Source organism: Lachancea lanzarotensis, scaffold LALA0S02, assembly GCF_000938715.1.
Source record: "Lachancea lanzarotensis genome assembly LALA0, scaffold LALA0S02, whole genome shotgun sequence".
Taxonomy (NCBI): Eukaryota; Fungi; Ascomycota; class Saccharomycetes; order Saccharomycetales; family Saccharomycetaceae; genus Lachancea; species Lachancea lanzarotensis.
In genome coordinates this window covers 272229-291023 of record NW_019212880.1, presented here as the reverse complement: position 1 = coordinate 291023, position 18795 = coordinate 272229, and the positions used below count along the sequence as shown (strand labels likewise).

Here is an 18795-nt window from a genome sequence, read left to right as displayed (position 1 = left end):
GGTTGGGATATGAAACTGAATATAGCCGCCAACCTTTTTAATTATTGTGAAACGGAAACTATATCATTAGATACGTCATCTCTCTCCCGGAGATTTTGGATGTATCGCTATGTACGACATTATTTTGATAGTTCAAGATTCAAAAACTGAACCTTTTCGAATACCCACGACTCCAATTCGACTGCACGTTTTGTCAGTCTCTACAGTGTCTGTGTTACATTTTATCGCTTGATTTAGATACTTTTGTTACCTGCGGGTTATTTACCATACTATATATATATATATATATATATATATTATACTGACGCTGACGACAGTTTAATATGGGTAAATAAGTCTACAAAGTGGTGTAACAGTAAAGAAACGACAAGGCTCGATTGGTGATGTCTGAAGCGGCTTTTTGACCTCACAGGCTCTGTCTCAGTAACTAATTATTAGAGAAGTATTATATATGCTTTTTCAAGATTTCAAAGAAGTCCATTTTTTGGCTCGTTAGTAACCTTGGAACTTGAGTTTCAGGTTTTCATACACCATGACCGAGCTCTTGAGAGACTGTAGTTCTCATCTCTTCGTCACTGTAGGCACTAACTGATTGCTAGATTCGTTGTGTTTGTATTTTTTGTATTTTTATGTCTGTCGGCAAACTCCGGAGTGCAACGCTACGGTCTCAACTCCGAGAACATTTTATATAAGCTTTAACGGTATACCGAAGGAGATCTCTTCTTTGAGCGGATTGTTCAAGTTGTTACTTCGAACTGGTAGTTTGTGGGCCACCCAGTAGTTTCTAAAAATCTATACGGCCTATAATCAACTGGGAACAAAATCAAAAAATCGCCGTCTATGCGGTGAAAACTCTTTTCTCAACTGCGTAAACGAGCTTCATGGTCTGCTCCATGAAAGTCAAACACAAGATCGTGTGAGGAGCGATTCTGAAAATTTGGGCCTCGAAACCCTTGTACAGAGCACCAATACCTTCGATTCTGACCGTCTTAACCAAGCAGTCGAGAGGGCCTTTGTATAGGTTGCCCTTCTGGTTGTACACTCTGGTCAAAATAACGTCCCATGGGTTCATCACCACACCGACACCGAGACCTGAAATGGTACTGGCGACCAAGTGAAGCCCTGTTCCTTCTTGCATCACATTGTTATCAAGCAAAAACCGTTTCGCAGTGTTGTAGATAGGCAATTGGACAGATGAGCCGGCACCGGTTCTCAGAATAGCGGCATCTACACCGCGGAACAAGCCTTTGATACCCTCAGCACGGTAGATAGTCGATAGACCATTTGCAATCGAGGTGTAATGAGTCTGTTGGCCAATTTGGACCGCATTCGAATACGATTGCATACGGGTTTTGATCAAAAACAACGGAGATCCCATGATGGCCCCAATGATACCGGACGTAGCACCAGAAGTCACATTGATAGCCACATTTTGAACCTTATGTGGATCTTGAGCTGGGAAGAAAGTGCTGTTGAGCAGAGACCGGATAGGTTCGTAAAATCCAAGTCTCGATCCGTTCAATCCGATCTGGTAAATGTACGCACACGACAGACCCTTTTGCAAACCACGGATACCCTCGTTCTTGAAAATAACAGACAACGCCTGCAATGGGTTCTTATATATTCTTTGCGCTTCTGCTGACATTTCACCTTGTAATTGCATTCTTGTTTTCACCAGTTCAATTGGGTTCGTTACCGTGACCGCAATACATGCAGCCATACCACCGGCAATGAACGATCCAGCCTTGCTCACTTTTTGAGCCGCTGGTTTGTCCGCATTAAGCTTGGCCTGTACTTCTTTTTCAACTTTGGACATCTTATTGTAAAAGACCGTAAATTCTTAAAGATGATGTTCAATAGCTAGCAAACTATAATGAGCTGCTACAATAGAAAGTGCACCTACTTTGAGCTACAAAAGTATGGACTTCGATTGCTTCTTACTTGCACCTTTTATGTCAAATCTAACTTGAATTACTCACTCATGATTCCAAATTTTTTATTTACACGCTAGAATTATAAACTCTATACCCGGTCAAATGATCGAAAATCGTCAAAATCGTAAAGAGTCTCCTATACATTGTTTTAAAGTCCCGTAAAAAGCCCAAGGCTACGACACGGCGAAATGCTATCTTTTCTCGTTTTCCTGGCGCAATTTGGACCATTTTTAGGTGTATTCTTGACCATAATTCTTGCTTAAGCACAACATTGGACTGAATGATTATTATCTAGCCGATCGTGGCATCATGATCAAGGCACTCTTTTGCTGCACCAATTACAACCCCTTTTGTTCATAGTTTATTCTTTTTTCATTATGGTTCGTCGCTTTCATCTAATTCTTGCTAGTCAGAGAGGGACTTCCTATCGACTTGATAGAATGAGTTGAGCTCCCGAGATGCTTGGATTTTGTCAACGTTGATTGTGCCGCTTTCATCGTTAGCCCTAGTAATCCCCCATGGCTGTGAGGGTAATCCACGGTGCAACCATTGCAACCGCATTGAGAGCCTTCAAAGTGCTCGGCGGAATATTTCAAAAGTCTCTTTCTCACATTGCTCGATATGTCTGAGCGGAACACTCTTATGAGCCCAGAACTGTCTGTAGAGACGATTATAGAGCCAATGGCCTCAATCATTGACGGAAATCGTCTCTCGACTAAGTCACGCTGCGCTTTTTGACGCTGCTTCGCAGACTGCCGTGACGCTTTGACATCGCGTATCATAAAAACGTCGTTATCTGTTTCACTAAGAGCCATAGTGAGCTCGCAAATGAGGTCATCAGATAAAGCAAGCGTCTTGGAAGTGCTGAAGGGAGCCGCCGCCATCGTTGTTGCAGTGTGGTGATGCGCGTGAAAAGCAACATAATGTGAGTTTTTGATGCTCTGATCAGGCTTGCTCTTGGATGATGGTGACGCTGGACTCGAGACGGAATTCTTGCCCTTTGCATCGCTTGAATGATTACTTCCTATGCTCAAACTCCTTCGTAATAGCCCACGAAGTGAACCCTTATGATGATGCTCTGTTGTTTCCAAGCTCTTCTTTTCTTCTGGTTTTGGCATACTGGAGTCCAACTGCCAACAATAAACCCACTTATTTTCACTTGCGGCGATAACCAGCTTTTTTTTGCTGGGTGGTATCATTAAATGTGCACTGATCTGTGTGTGCGTGTTTTCAAATCCTCTTAGGACCTCGAGCAGTTTCTTCTGTTTAACGCTAAAAACGCGGACTCTGGAATCATTAGATGTGACCAATATTCTCAAATCATTATCTGGCTCGTTCTTGAAAAATTCGATGCCTGTTATTTTGGGGCCATTCTGAGTTATCTTCTTACCTTGCTCCTTAGATGTTTCGAGAACGTGGAAAGAGGTCATCAGGTCTAGACCTTTGGTGTATAAAATCGTTATGTCGCCGTTGAAACTACCAATGGCCGTGTATTTGCCATCGTCCATCGACACATCCATTGCAGTTATGATGTCACCACAGTAGTACTCGAAAGACACTTTATGATCCAAGATAGACCAAAGTCGACAAGTATGATCGAGACATCCACTAATAAAGAATCGGTCGTCATTTGGGTGAAATTTGGCACACGTTACGAAATCTGGATGTGTAAAAGTTTTGATAGCTTTGGGACGATCACAATGCCATAACCGCGCCGTTTTGTCCATTGAAGTTGTGAGTATAAAACCGTTCTTGGACCAGTCAATGTCCAAAATGTCTTGCGTATGTTGCTGAAAAGTTCGGTAAGGTAACGGATGAAAAACAGGGGCATAAAGGTTCAAAGACTCTGATTCAGAAGCGTCTGTGTCGTTAACGATGCGGCCCGTGCTAGCTCCGCCACTTAGTTTCCGAAGTGCCACCTGCTTAGCATTGGGCTTGGCAGCGGTAATCTGCATCTCGTTCCGCTCCAAGGGCGAGGAAATCACCTTCCACACACGCAGTATACAATCCTTACCTCCTGTGGCCATGAATTTGCCATCACGGCTGAACTTCGTGGCCCATATAGCTCGCGGAGTGTTACTGCTATTATTGTTATTGCCATCGGCAAGGCTACTTAGAGTATTGCTGGAGCCTGCGCTTCGATCGAGTGTCCCGGTAGCGGTATTCAATTCTTGTGCGAGGATCAGACGCCGAAACTGCTTGATTCTATGCTGTTTCTTATAGACCCTTAGATGCTCAGGTTCTTTGAGATATTGCTCGAACTGCTTACGATCAATACGGCCAAAAAGGGAGCTCAGTGCCATCTGGATTGGTGATTGAGTTTCCACACCTGTTTCAACTGGCTCTTTAGAATCGGGTTTGACAACCTGTATAGTTGGAAGAGGCAAATTGGCTGCGTCCGTGGAGATCTTGGCTGTCTCAAACTTCACAGGACCTGCAGCTGTACAGTACGCACCACCGGAACCCTCCTTCATTTTTCCACCATTATGTGTGCCATTACCGCTGTCAATGCTTGCTTTACTGTCAGATTCCAATCCTGCATTGAATAGTCCGCTGCTTTCGCTGGAGTCCGAGCTCGGATCACTCGTCCGCTTCGTCAAAGTCAAATCCTCCGCTGAGCTATCGGTCAACTCTAGATTAGGCTTCTCGTAGCTCATTGAGACTGGTTTTTGAAGGCTGGAATCGATGCTCACCCATCACCTTTGAATACTTCCTTTGGATGGTGCATTTTCATTTTAATCAGTTATTATTATTAGTACGACGGAGATGGCTCCCGATAGACGACCCTATGTCACATGAGTCATCGCGATGAACCGATTGGGTTTGAGTGTGTCACTGAGCCATCTATAATGCTGCGATTGGGAAGGTTATACCTGTAAGCTTTCTGAGTCATTGAAAATATTTTTGATGTCCCTTCAGTGTTGGTTTCGCTATTACTCGTTTTTGATAGCTTTTTTTTGGTAGACCGGCTTGTTCGAAGACTAGTGAGACGGTTGAAGCTGTAATTGCACGCGTAAAACGCTGGTCTTAATGTTCATCAACACCGGCTTGCCAATTAAGAGCTTTCTTTGACCGTTCCTGGACCTTTTACGCATCCATGATTCCTCAAGGAGTTTAAAACGTTCGAAGTGAAAAACGATTGGAAATATCGGATTTATCATCAGATCGTGCAATGCTTTGAATTCTGAAGGCTTAGGTTTGTTGTTGTCATGAAGATGCAGAATTGAAAGTGAAATCGAAATTGTGTTGAAAGAAAGCGTCAATCATTCTGGAAAAATTGCAGCTAGCAAGGTGTAACAAGGTTCATAGATGTTTTTGAGAAGGTGGGAATACAGTATGCAAATGGTCTGCTGCTCTGAAAATTGATTTCTTTGCCAGCGTCATCATCAAATATCAGGCTCAGCGGTGATTTTTCAATTTTTGTGGGATTCGCAAAACTGATACGCCCTTATCGGTAAGGGCATTAATCACAGCTCATTGTTCGCTTTTCGCTTTCGCCCTTTGGAGTAAATTCGAGTTTTGTGTAATATATCAGTCGCCTCAATACGAAAGCTTCCCATTTTGTGGAAAGCCCCGGCTTGTTGAAAACCGCGATAGTAGAATCGAGCATTTCGATGAGAAAAGATAGTTCTGGTAATGACACCCAAACATGCTCTATTCCACGTCATTCACTTTCTCCCCGGGTTGATTAATGTGTGCATTCTCGCTTATGTTCCTGATTGTCTTGATATTTGCAGCCAAACTCCACCTGAACAGCGATTGCTTCACTTGGATTATAACACTTGCCATCCCGGACTTTTGTAACAAGCCTACAAGTGCAATTGTAAAGCACGTCAGAAACTCCGTTTCTTGGCACAAACAGCGTTGTCAGCGGAACAAATTTGTCAAAATTAGCAGTTAAATCCCCTACCTTCGAAGTGAAATGAATTTCAACGGCATTTTTTTATTCAGCGGAGTTGTTCAACTGTTCGCCGCCATCTTCCGAGTGCATGGACGTGAGTTTTGTTTTAAAGATCTCGGAGTTCTTTTAATTTAGCCGTTGTTGAGACGTGTAAATGTGACATTATTGAAAATAGTGACATAAACGTGTTTGTTCAGCGATGAGATAATGACAGGACGATGAGAGAACGGAATGTTGTGGACGATTGATAGCCATCCGCAGAGTTGTGACTATGCTTCAAATGTGTGTTTGTTGCTCTCTTTCAGCTTTCGAATGTTGGTAAGTTGTGACATTCCTTCCTTTGCAGCCATACGGTAAGACACGTTCATTTCGTAGAAAGCGGGTGTCGCTGTGAATCGAGAAGAAATTGTTTTCATCAATGAGCTCTCTATCGTCAGACTTTCAAATAAAGCTCTGAAAATCAAGGTGAGTATCTTGAAGACCGTGGTTATAACGAATCTTTGGAGTTGTCTGATTTGTCGCTGTGCTGCAGTCACCAACACACATTCGTTTCAGTTTCCAGTTTCCAAGACAAATTGCATCCAATGAAGGCATGGTTTCATGACCTCTTCGTCATTAACACAATGTACCTACGGTAGCAGCCAAAACAAGACAAAAAGATGGCAAAAATGTAAGTTCTGACCACATTTTCTAATATCAAACAAGTTCAAGCTTATATACCCCTCCAGTTCACCCACGAATGCCTTCTCGGTTATGTTTCGAAGAAACATTGGTTTTCCTAGTGACATCATCAAAACCAATTCTGCAAGCCGATTTTGGTCAGGAAACCAGCGTTGTCATCCCAAAATTGTGGCCTTTTTCAAACACACAGTTTACCGGTTACTTTCAAGATTCTTTGAGGTCTATTCATGGATTACAGCATTGCCAATTGTTAAGATTCGGATTTCTACATAGTAGATATGCTACTTTAATATATTCAATAAAAATCGATGTAGTCGAACTTGACAAAAGTTCAAGAAAACTTCCAGAAATCAAATAACCCTCGAAGAAGACCGTTGAGATGTCTTCAACTCGCTTAGACGGGTTCATCACCAGTTCCATCGCACTTTTAGAGGCAAACCCATCATCAACGGTGGTAAGCATACGATACCAGAGTGGAGCCAAAGCAGGAAAAGTGACATTTCGCACTACTAATGCACAATTGCTAGCCCGTTATAAGTTTTCTACTTCAAAATCTAAAGATGTTTCGAGATTGCTTAGTGCATTAGGACCACGCGGTGTATCGATCCAATCACCCAGTAAAGTAGCCCGTCAGCGTAAAAAATTGGACGCTAGAGGTCCAACTGACGCAGGTGGGATGGTGACGCTAATGACAAACGTGGACATTCCTGAGGCTGTGGAAGAGACTCCTCAGCCGAAAACAGTAGGAAAAAAGAAGAAGAAGGGCAAGAAACGTTAAAGTGAGGGACATCACACTTTCTTTTCCAAAAACAAGTACCCACCTTAAATACAAAATATAAATTTCAAACGCCTCCAGATCAAAAAATTCAGACCTGACTTTCCCTAGCTACATGGCCGCATATTATCCTCTTCTCCAAACCGCTCCCGCCTGTGTTTTTTGATCTCTCATTTTTTTTCAAATTCACCGGTTGGTTCGTCTGGCATTGCGTTTCCCACGCTTCTTGCGACCACGTTTCTTGGTATTCTTGGGTTTTGGCTCCAGGCTCCCATTGTGAATCCGATCGAAACTAGACGAGTCCTGCTCGTATTCTGCAGGGTCCAGTGAGCTGGGTTCGCCCTCCTGCAATGTGATCGAACCGCTGGTGATGGGTACCAACTCTTCGCTGGGATACTTCGGTGGAAGCTCTTCGCCCTTTTGCAACACTACATCATTTTTCGTCTCTGCGCCATTGTAGGCTGGAGGTACGCCTATATCTCCAAAGACGCTTCCAAATGCATATTTTTTCACGTTGGCCTCCACGTATACAAAGCCAAGTTGGCCCAAATTGACATGCAATTCGATTTCGTCCGATGCCAGATCGGATTCTGAAGGATCGTGCACGGTCTCCAATTGCTCATTGATCACCCGTGGTGCCTTCATGTCCAAATCGCTTGCCAAAATTCTTTCCCGTAGCGATACGTTGTCACAGTCTTCCAGCAATCCTTCACGACTGTAACTTCGGGTGTATGCCGCATTCATGGCACCTATCCCTACAAACAAATCTATACCCACATTGTGAGCTAGATCCATAAGTTTTTTGCCGTTATGTGTAATGAAAATGGCGCCGCTTCTGTAGCGGTAACCAAAACCAATCACATCGCCTTCTTGCAATTTGGGGAGTAAGGTGTTCGCGTAAAAGGGGTTGTTCATTCGCAGTTTTCCGGTGGATTCATATGCTATTGAAAACTGGGCCATCCCGGGCATGCGGAAATAAGGGTATGGACATGTCGTAAGGCCACAACTGAAAATGGAGTTTGGTGTACGTGGCAATTTGAAAACTTTGACCTCAAAATACACTGCTTCCTTTTTATTGTGCGGTAGCGGATAATTCATTATGGTGGAAGCGCTTCTGTTATGTTTGGTGAACAGAATATCGAGCTTGTCTTGCACGATAAAACTAGGCAAAAAATTCCCATACTGATCCACATTATCATTTATCGATGGAAGCAAATAATAGCTTTGGATTCCACGATCCTTGATAATCTGCTTGTCAACAGCATCCATGTAGGTGCCAAACTCTTTGATGTTGGGGGGACACATTTTTTGAAGTTCTTGAGAGCGACGGTACAACTCGACCTCAAACCTCGACAATCGGGGTAACTCTAACGCCTCTTGTTCCAGCAACGCTTGGGAATCGTCGAAATGACCAGGTGTGAGAAATGATCCGTCTAATAATACGCCACTACGTTTTTTGCGGAAAATGTTGGGCATCGCAGATGCCTCTTCTTCATCGAATTCGGACTCATCTGCTGCGCAAAACGTCACATACAGTGCCACTATGATCAGCATGACCATCAGAACGGCAAAAGTCACCGATAAACTAATTAGAAACACAAAACTTATCGCTTCTCCATCTTGGTAATCGGATGGGGGTGGATCCAGCACGGACTCCACCGGGACGAGATTGAAGTCGCTTTGCGCGTTTGAAAACCGATTGAACATGCGCCTAATGAGGTGGAGAGGTGAATCTGTCTTGTGCAAGTACGAAAAGCGGCGTATTGAATTGGATTTTAACGGTGATGTTGGTGGTTTTGATGTTCGGAGTTGTAGGTAAACTCAAGAATTTGATCTAGTGTGTAGTAATATATGATGATTTGTACCTCGTTCATGATGATATTTGTTCGGAAGACAGAATCCCGAACAAAGAAGCAGGACAAATCAAATAGAATCGGTTAGTAGCTATTTAACATATTTTTATATGCAGGTTTCGGTACGCTCAAGGGATTCGCCGTGGTAGGAAAGAAAGCACAATATTTCGTATCTAGTGATGTACAATATGTTCTTGTTGAGTAGATGAAAACGAAGCCTGTGTCTGAAACCGGGAAAATTAACATCCATACCTCCACATAACAAGCACTCTCTTCAGTTCATCACAAAGCACCCCTAGTTTGCGAATTTGTATATGAAGTTGTTTCATTCACCGTCGGAGCTCTACCATTAACTTATATTATCTTTTCTTGAGGTTTTGTTCGCACGTTCGATTCTCGTCCGGGATCTTATTTTCTGGAAAAATTAAATATATATATTTTTTCCTCGTCTATCACACTAACAGAAGAGAAACTACCGTACCCAACGGCAACTGAAGCTAAACCAATTGTTGGCCAACTACCGGTCTCTAACGCAATTATCTTGTCCCATTGAAACAAGTTGAGTATCTCGCGCTTCTTTCTGGAACTTTCTATACTGGTATCACTGTGTACGAAGTTATATTCTAATACCTATATAAGGGACAGGTATCCACCTAACCTGATACTTGGTACATGAATCCTCTTAGTCCCTTTAGATCGTTTACCAGTCGTTGACAAGTGTTTGTAGAACCATTGATTCTTCACGAGCAATACCAGTGTACCCTATTTTTCCAAACATGTCTAAATCTCTCACACCAGAAGTTCTATGGGCCCAAAGATCCAGCGAAACTGAACAAGAACGCAACTTTCTACTGGTCACAATCATGATTCCTGATTGTGAACAGCCCAAACTGGACTTGAAGGCCACGCACCTCGAGTTCACCGCCCATTCCCCAGGACACGTTGGCGACGAAGAAGAGCACAAGTACAAGCTACATATCGATTTTTTCAAAGAAATTGATGTGGAAAAATCACAGAGCAGGGTGGCCAACGGCAGAGACTACTTCCTCAAATTGTACAAGAAGGACTTGGACGCGGAGTACTGGCCTCGTTTGACTAAGGAAAAACTCAAATACCACTTCATCAAGACCGATTTCAACAAATGGGTAGACGAAGACGAACAGGAAGACCAGAAGGATGAAGACCTAGGATTCGACGGAGGTCTACCCGGTGGCCAGGACGGTGCTCAGGCCGCTGCATTCCAAGAGCTTCTCAAGAACGGCGGAGCCCAAGGTCTAGAGGGTCTTGAGGCTCTTCAAGGTCTAGGAGGCATGGGAGGAGGTGCTGCTCCTGCTAGTTGAATATATCAATTATAGGGTCGAATGTTTCGCACACTTATTCACCGTATATACGTAACGTAACGCTACAGTAACGAAAAAAAAAAAGATCAAGTGGAAAAAACAACTTCTGTCACACAATATGACACATCTTCTTTTCTTTTTCAAATTACTTGGTACTTCAATTCGTCCTTGTACAAAAGCTGGTACGCCTCCCAGGTCTGGCCAGGCTGCAATTGTACGAAATCGTGGACATGACCCGGTTCGACGCAAACCATCTCTTTGTAACCGGTTTTAGGCTCGAAATCGGCCATGCCCTTGGATTTTTCAATCCATGGGTTCCACACCACCGCATCGGGCAAGTTGTGCCTGCGAATAGTGTGCACGGGCTTACCCTTGTCGATGACCTGCACCAAACGGTCGCTATCCACCTGTTTGTAGATGCGGTCGAGTTCCTCGTGGAACGACACCACGGGCTGTCTGTCCAAGTACGAGTCTTGAAGCATTTGATCATAAAGTGTGGTTCCGCTCAAATTCGACACCATGGTGTCCTCCACATCGTCAATCCTTAGGTAGGTGTGGAACAGCCAGTTGAATTTCAGCAATTGTTCGCTCGAAGTGTTACTGACCTCAATGTGTGTTTTCAAGTGCTCTGAGCCCAGCTCCACGGTCAGCACCAACGAATAGTCCAATGGCCACAATTTAGTCAATTCCGGGTTGGCAAACTCGGGACCCAGCCCAAATTGCACGGTAGGAGGATTTGCACTCACTTGGCCCAAAAATTCCCATGTCGAGTTTCTGGCCAAACCGTGCTGGGGCAATTTGCTCAAAAATTCGTCGTCCTGGTTTTTACCAAAAACCGGGAAAACAAGCGGGATACCACCACGTACGGGCTTCGAACCGTCCATTTTAGCAGCACTGGATAACCATAGCTGTTCCTTTCCCTTCAAATTCCACGAAATCACCGTGGCACCGTATTTCAAAATCTTGACAAAGGTGCTGCTGTTTTCTGGATGAGTGAGAATCACCTCCGTAGCGGTTTCTTCGATGGCCATTTTCTAATAATCAATTGGTGATGATACAGTCAACTAGTTGTGTCAGCTTTCAGAACGTTCCTTGCCAAACTTCTCTTGATAAAAGGTGATTTTAATCGGTGGGTGCCATCTCAATGAGTATCATTACTATTATTATTATTATACCGGCAGGAATTAGATCCCGTGACAAATTTCGATGCACGTGATGCACGTGACGAAATCGGGATCGGGCGATGTTATACCAAAGCCAAGGCCTCCCCGATTAGTACGCCATCTCGATGCTATAGCGCGTATTGGTTCGTATGAACTAGTCATCGGGTAACGGTCAATTCAACTGCTTGATTGAAGCAAGCTCGCTAGATACAAAATCACTTTCAAAAATTTTTTGAATATCCCAACGTGAGTTTTTACGATTGACACAATTCTCCACTATCTGTTTTGCCGGTGAGTGTGATTCGGCCATTTTGATCCAGCGCCATTCGTACCGCGATATTCTATGGGCGGTGGAACTGCGTCTTTGCCGTTTACCAGGAACAGCTGTGGGCAGTGGATCAAATGGCAGCCGGCCCTCGAGCAAAGCATATAGAATAACGCCCATGGCCCACGTATCGCTCAAACGGCCGTCGTAGGGTACGCCCATCAGGATTTCGGGCGAAACGTAGTCCTCAGACCCGCATCTGGTAGTACACATCTCGTCGGACGCGATACGTCGGCAAAGTCCAAAATCCGCCAATTCCACAATATGAAGGCGCTCCAGTCTTGCAGCGCCGTCATGGTCGTCCCGTCCTTGTAACTCTATCAGCGTGTCAAACGGGTACTTTATCAACACGTTTTCCAACTTGAGATCGCGATGTACTATCAAGTTTTCATGCAAATATTTTACAGCGAGAGTAAGCTCTGCGAAGATTCGGCGCAAAAGCCAATCGGGAAGCACATTCTGGCTTGCCATTTCAAACAGGTCACCACCCGCACAATAGGATAAAACCATATCACACGGCGGGAGGTTGTCCCCGGCCGTGGGATTTGCGTTACTGAGAGGTCTGCTACTGGAGATGAAAGCCAAGTTATTGATCGCGATCAGATTGGTGATGCATGGATGCGATATGCTGGAGAGAACGTCGAGTTCACGGATGAGCGAGCTTTCTACTCGAGACAATAATTCACGAAATCGTGGGGATTTCGGCGATGACGAGAGAACCAGTGCGTCTGGATATTTTACATGCTTAACAGCGAACTTTGCGCCCACGTCAAGTTCGTTGTTATCAAACTCTGGAGACTCGTACAAATACACGTCGCTGAAATTTCCAACGCCGATTTGACGAATCTTTTGCAAACGGAGAGGCTGGGAAGGTTCTTTAATGAGCCATGTGGTGAGAAGTTCATCGGTCAGCGGACTTAGCGACTCTGGTGTATGGCTTAGGTTCGTAGTCGCAACGCGAGTCTCTTCTACTGTTTCCAGGTTGCGATCCACCCCTGAGAGTGACGTGATACGCTGGGATAGCGTGTTTGCGGTTGCAGCGGCGACAGCGCTGTGTGGGGCGTATTCGGACAAAATTCGGTGTTTATCCTCCAGCACATGCGAACGATTGAAACTTTCGGCAACGGGTGAGTTAAGAGAGCCGTAGTTCTTCTTGGAACGAGCACTAGGTGGCGATGTTGTGCTTGCAAATCTCAAATCCACGGGTGATTTCACAGACCTGTGGGGCGACATTGGCGTGTACACCAGGGGCGTCGGAAGCATGCTCATGTCGCCGACACTGCAAAACTGCTGTGTAGACAGTTTTGGAGGCGTGTGGGTAGTCCAGGTCTCGTTTTGATCGTCATGTTCGCTCTCAACGGCGGAGAACTCATTTTGCTCCAATTTCGGCGCTTGGACCGGGCAACGATACATCTCAGCAGCTTGATGACCCATCACCCTTTTTCACAAGATAACAGTGTTGTTTCCACTAAGATAAGTGGACGAATACGTTAGGTTTTTGTGCGATCTTGTGCGTTGTTGATGTTGAAAACAATCGAGATGTTTGCCCTTCTTCAAAACGGCTTTAATTTATTATCTAAGAGGGAGATCCCTTTGGCATATCGTCACTTCAAACGTATGTACTCGTCATGATAATGTACTCACGAGAGTATGGGGATATCGTTCTTCACGAAGATGCTTTAGAAGTACTCTCTCTCTCTCTCTTTACTGATCATCAGTGTCCTGCGAGTGGTCTTCTTCTTGCTTGGGTCTCTTAGTTTCAGTCTTAACATCGGTATTGTCGGCTTTTCTTGTTCTCTTGGCAGTAGTTGTTTTAGTGACCTTCTTAGTGGTCTTTTTAGGAGTCTTCGTAGCGGTCTGTTTGGCAGTTTTCTTATCAAACTTTGCCAGTTGTTCGGTACGCGACTTGGCCCCCGTTGTTTGTAAGGATTCGGTCTTTTCGTCGAATTCCTGCTTGTCCTTGGTGGAATCGTAATTTTCAAGCCATTCCAGAAGCTTGATTTCTTCGCCGTAGCCCTCATTCGTAGGTTGTGGTGTTTCCAGAACCACTGGAATTCCCTGTAGGAATTCTGCCTTGGCCACGAGTTTGAACACTGTAAGACCCAGAAAACCCTCTCCCAATTTTTCGTGGAGATCGCGATTCGCCGCAAGAGGCGCCTTGGAATCGTTCAAATGAATCGCAGAAAGGTACTTGAACCCTACTGTCTTGTCGAAATCGGCCCAGAAGGCATCAAACGCACTCTCTGTGCTGATATCGTACCCTGCGGCAAACGTATGACATGTGTCGACGCAAACACCAATTCTGGACTTATCGTCGACCAGATCGATCACTTTGCGCAGATCTCCCAAGTCGCTACCTACCAGTGACCCTGTGCCTGCCATGTTCTCCAAAACGACTTTGACAAAGCTGGTCGCTTTGTGGGCTTTGTTAATGTACCCAGCCAGTTGGTGCAATTGTTTTTCGTGATCAGCTTTCAACGATGAGCCTGGGTGGAAATTGTACAGCCCGATCCCCAATTGTTCGCACCTTTGTAAATCGTCCAAAAAACTCTCGTAACTTTTCTCCGCCTTTTCCAACTCTGGGTTAGCGAGGTTGATAAAATATTGACCATGCGGTAAGATGTCAACCAATGGGTTATATCCGAGCTCTTGGCAATTCTTCTTGAACTTTTCGATCTCTTCGGGGCTGTAATCAGGAGAGATCCATCGGCGAGGTGATTTCAAGAACATCGCAAATGCATTGCAACCGATATTGAATGCGTTGGTAACACTATTAGAGATTCCACCAGCAGTGGATATATGAGCACCAAACTTGTACTTAGAGGTCGTGCATCTAGCGAATTGAGACATCTCGAGAATACACCACTCAGATTATTGGTGTTTTTCTTTTCATTATACAAGGTTCACTTTTAAGAATGTTCATCCAAATTTCAAAGTTTTCCAACGGTTGTTAAAAAAGGACAGTACTTTTCCAAATAAAAATCACCAATTTTTGATGGCGGTTGTTATAACGGTTTCGATCGTCGTCGCTCCTATTTTTCTTAGTTCGTATATGCTAAAGGGGCCTATTTCTTGGGTCTTCCAGGCTTCATAATCTTGCCCTTGGTCTTGGTATTGGCAGTCTTGGCCTTGGCATTGGCTGCAACCAATTGTTCTTTGGTCTTGGGTTTGACTTTGAAAAATCCATCAAGTCTGCCCTGGACACCGGTCTTAAGTCCCTTTTGCAGGCGTTTGATACCAGAACGAATACGTTCCTCATTGAAACCCTTTTCTTTGCACATAAACTCGATCAAAGCTTCCTCCTGGGGCTCTACCCATTTTAAATCCACATCTGAGCCTTTGACAACATCCGGATTCAAAAACAGCTCGCGTGCTTCGCGGAAGGGCCAGTTTTCGGGTACCTTCCACTTGTTATTGGCTTCTCCGGATTCGATATAAGTAACAATGTTTTCCAACGTCTTGTGTTCTTTGATCAATTTGAGAGCGGTCACAGGGCCCACACCGCGAATGCTCTCGCAGTAGTCACATCCAAGCATGATTCCCAGGTCGATGAACTGTTCGATGGTCAGATCAAGTCCCTCCAACAAAATTTCTACATTGATCTCGTGAATGGGTTCCTTTTTCGCCTCTGAGAACGTCAAATGACGCAGCAAAAATGGAGAACGATAGCACAGCGTGTCCATATCCTCACTGGCAGCTGCATATACTTTCCCCGCTTTGGCCAATTCCGCACATTGCGCTTCTGCTTCGCAAGGTGCATTTACATAAGGTAAACCCATCAATCGCAGTAATTTTTTGGCTTCTTCGTTGTGTTCTGGCGTTACTTTCACCAATCTACGCTCTTGTTTCTGTTTCTCAGCCTCTTCTACTGCTTCCTTAAGTTTCTCCTCCGTGGTAGCTCTTCTGGCACTTCTTTTGTCCAATTCGTGCGATTTTAAGATAGGTGGTTTCCCATCAAAAACGTAGCAAGGTTTTATACCGTTATCAATCATTCTCAAAGTCCTATAGAAAATGCCCATCAAGTGGGATGTGGTTTCGCCCGATTCACTAGCCAATTGAACTCCATCTTGTTGTCTCACAGCAATCAAAAACTGGTAAAGCGACATCGACGCATCAATAGCTACTTTACGACCGAAAAAAGTCTTGATTTCGAGCTTGCGAACAGCTGAGGGAACATGCTCGGATATGATAGCGTTGAGACCTTTGATACCCATCTTTCAAGCACTGTTCTTGTTGGTTGAGTTGGTACGTTTTCAAAGGGCGATGAGGCAGGCACATCTCATCGCGTAATTGGTTTTTCAAGGTCAAAAAAACGCGTAAAACGGTGTGTGAAAGTGAAAATGCTGGTCACGTGTGATCGGTTTTGTAAGAATAAAGCTAATGTAAGATACGTAGTGAATGCAATTCTAGTGTTGATTGTTTTCTGGAGTCCGTTTTTTCGTTATCCAAGGTGGGTTTCTTCGGTTTACTTCGAGATTTTAGCCCTAATAGTCAGGTCTGTGGTGTACTTTACATTTGAGTGGCAGAAAGTGACATTGAGGAACATTGTTAAAAAAATACAGTATGTCTGACTTTGGAAAGAAGCACAAAACTTGTACTTCAATTGGAACGTTGATTTACAGAATATTTTCAAAGAAATGTGGTCTTTATGAGGAATATGGTTAAAATTGCCAGGCGAGCCATTTGGCGAAATTCTAGGGTTTTGTGCGTCTTGAATGACGAATTATTGGTAGAAAGATAAACGATAAGTACATGTAATCAATGGATTCATTCAAGTGAGCCAAGATCATGTACCATAGAACTCGAAATCGTAGTAACATGGACTTTAGATTTTTGATTTTGGGCACGTGATCTGTGACAGATGACAACCTTGATAAATGTGACATCTCCAGTTTGCACTGCCTCAGAAGCTACAAAATGATCAAGGGATACTTTCTTTGATAGCGGTTCGCTTTTGAGCACTAAGCTACTCTGAAAGTCCCAATTTGCGTTCCAACTCACAATTTAGAGCGTCACTGGTCATAGCGATGGCTATTGTAGTTTTCCGAGAAAGAATCGAATAAGTAACATTGACTAAAGACTTTGAAATTGAACATGCGTGCAATTATGGGTTCACAGCAAATTTTCAATCTCACCAGGCGCCACTCAGTGTTTTTGTCGAAACCTCTGTCTTTTTAGCGTCAGATGACATACACGTGACACGTCGACAGCGTTAGAATCAACGAGATGTTCAAAAAATCTAGAACAAGTGATCTAACAGGAATGATGTGGATTGCACCGAAGGGCACTACTTACAATCGATTGAATTGCTTCTAGTATTCATTTGCTGTCGGGTTACTTGAAAAACTCTACCTTCAGTAAAAGCAACAGTTTACACCTTACAATGATCGATAGAATTACCAAAGATATGTGACGTTGACTGTGAAATGACACTCTAGAGACACATTATCAACACAAGTATAAAAACTTTTAGATGCTCGACTGTCCCTGTAGCTATCACAATCGTTCACAACTGATCACTGACGTTCTCGATTGTTCAATTGTGCTTAGAATAGTCTCTAGTATTCGCCATCTACCGCTGACCCTCTCGATTGGTCGGATATGCCGAGCAAAAACCACAATCGCTTCCGCTCCCGAGTTTTCAAGTTTACTAATAGTAATTAATTGTTCAACCATGCGAATAGTCATCACCACAATTCAAAAAACAAGAGAGTGAACTACCAAGAATTGGAATACGAAACACTGCACAAAGACTCAGAACAGAGTTTTCTTATAACTATGGTTTTTCACCACGCGCTATTCCAAGATGGGAAGCTTGTAGCCAAGTGAACGATAATGCTTCATCTGTTAGCACGAAGCTGTTCTATAAAACTCGAAGTGGTAAAGTGCAGTGAAAATTGACTCAAATAGTATCATAGTGATGGTCGGGAGAATACGTGAAAAATTGACCGCTGAGGCTTTGACATGATTATTATAGTGCTTAAAAATTTAACAACTGATCGCTAAGACTGTCAATTGAACTACGCTATCAGCCATACCAGAAATGCTAAGAGCCATCTTTATCATTCACAATTGATCGTCGATGCACTCAGTTGCTCAGGTATGCTAATTTTGACGCTATTCACAGTTAATCACTGACGCTGAGTTGTTCAAGAATGCCAATGTCCATTTTAGTCACAATTTATCACTGACACCGTTAATACTTAAACTATGCTATCAGTCACGAGCTTTATTCATAACTGATCGATGATGCTTTTATTGAGGGTCAACTACGTCGGCAGTGTTCGAGTTATTAAACTGCTTCGTTTGTTCAGCCATGACTTGCTCTAAGTGAATGGTTATGGTTATGGATTTTACTTATCTCTCTAAGGTTCTTTTGGTTATAAGTTTGGTGCATTCTGTTTGACCAAAGCACGGATATTTAAACGATTCTTGAAGCAACAATAGCAAACAATCGACAACGTTCTGGAACTCAGCCATTTGTAAAGATTGCTCAATAAAAGTCCTAGATTGCTTGCAATTTCTGCATACCGTTGACGTATGGTTGCTTCATATCTTTACCGTTGGTAAATTTCACCTTAGCAGTTGAAATGTCATTTTAGACTAATATATCATTTTTTGATTACTCAATTGGCAATATCCCATTGTTGGGATTGATGGACTATATGGGATAGTGTCAATTGCGTAACCAGAGAGTGTGAGAACCTCTGTCTGTCTAGCGTCAGAAATGTGACAAAATTTGATCACAAACACGTGACACGACGACTGCGTCACAAATAACAAGAACCTAGAACAACCATCGATCTAACAAGAACGAGGTCAA

The 18795-nt window shown here is 43.6% G+C and overlaps 9 protein-coding genes across 9 annotated transcripts; 2 read left to right on the top strand and 7 right to left on the bottom strand.

Moving 5' to 3' along the window:
* Positions 1-838: 838 nt before the first annotated feature.
* OAC1 (LALA0S02e03312g1_1) lies at positions 839-1816 on the bottom strand (the record flags this gene model as incomplete). The annotated part of the gene is made up of 1 exon (XM_022773684.1): positions 839-1816. One exon carries the CDS (start codon positions 1814-1816, stop codon positions 839-841), a length of 978 nt encoding a protein of 325 aa, XP_022627186.1.
* Positions 1817-2329: 513 nt separating this feature from the next.
* Positions 2330-4591, bottom strand: DGR2 (LALA0S02e03290g1_1; the record flags this gene model as incomplete). The annotated part of the gene is made up of 1 exon (XM_022773683.1): positions 2330-4591. One exon carries the CDS (start codon positions 4589-4591, stop codon positions 2330-2332), a length of 2262 nt encoding a protein of 753 aa, XP_022627185.1.
* A 2304-nt stretch (positions 4592-6895) lies between these two features.
* SRP21 (LALA0S02e03268g1_1) lies at positions 6896-7294 on the top strand (the record flags this gene model as incomplete). Its single annotated transcript, XM_022773682.1, has 1 exon — positions 6896-7294. The coding sequence occupies one exon, from the start codon at positions 6896-6898 to the stop codon at positions 7292-7294; it is 399 nt and encodes a 132-aa protein (XP_022627184.1).
* A 183-nt stretch (positions 7295-7477) lies between these two features.
* On the bottom strand, positions 7478-8998 carry SSH4 (LALA0S02e03246g1_1; the record flags this gene model as incomplete). The annotated part of the gene is made up of 1 exon (XM_022773681.1): positions 7478-8998. The coding sequence occupies one exon, from the start codon at positions 8996-8998 to the stop codon at positions 7478-7480; it is 1521 nt and encodes a 506-aa protein (XP_022627183.1).
* Positions 8999-9920: 922 nt separating this feature from the next.
* SBA1 (LALA0S02e03224g1_1) lies at positions 9921-10484 on the top strand (the record flags this gene model as incomplete). Its single annotated transcript, XM_022773680.1, has 1 exon — positions 9921-10484. The coding sequence occupies one exon, from the start codon at positions 9921-9923 to the stop codon at positions 10482-10484; it is 564 nt and encodes a 187-aa protein (XP_022627182.1).
* Positions 10485-10624: 140 nt separating this feature from the next.
* Positions 10625-11515, bottom strand: LALA0_S02e03202g (LALA0S02e03202g1_1; the record flags this gene model as incomplete). The annotated part of the gene is made up of 1 exon (XM_022773679.1): positions 10625-11515. The coding sequence occupies one exon, from the start codon at positions 11513-11515 to the stop codon at positions 10625-10627; it is 891 nt and encodes a 296-aa protein (XP_022627181.1).
* Positions 11516-11819: 304 nt separating this feature from the next.
* On the bottom strand, positions 11820-13406 carry PRR1 (LALA0S02e03180g1_1; the record flags this gene model as incomplete). The annotated part of the gene is made up of 1 exon (XM_022773678.1): positions 11820-13406. One exon carries the CDS (start codon positions 13404-13406, stop codon positions 11820-11822), a length of 1587 nt encoding a protein of 528 aa, XP_022627180.1.
* Positions 13407-13676: 270 nt separating this feature from the next.
* Positions 13677-14822, bottom strand: APN1 (LALA0S02e03158g1_1; the record flags this gene model as incomplete). Its single annotated transcript, XM_022773677.1, has 1 exon — positions 13677-14822. The coding sequence occupies one exon, from the start codon at positions 14820-14822 to the stop codon at positions 13677-13679; it is 1146 nt and encodes a 381-aa protein (XP_022627179.1).
* A 215-nt stretch (positions 14823-15037) lies between these two features.
* On the bottom strand, positions 15038-16186 carry RAD27 (LALA0S02e03136g1_1; the record flags this gene model as incomplete). The annotated part of the gene is made up of 1 exon (XM_022773675.1): positions 15038-16186. One exon carries the CDS (start codon positions 16184-16186, stop codon positions 15038-15040), a length of 1149 nt encoding a protein of 382 aa, XP_022627178.1.
* Between the last annotated feature and the right edge of the window lie 2609 nt (positions 16187-18795).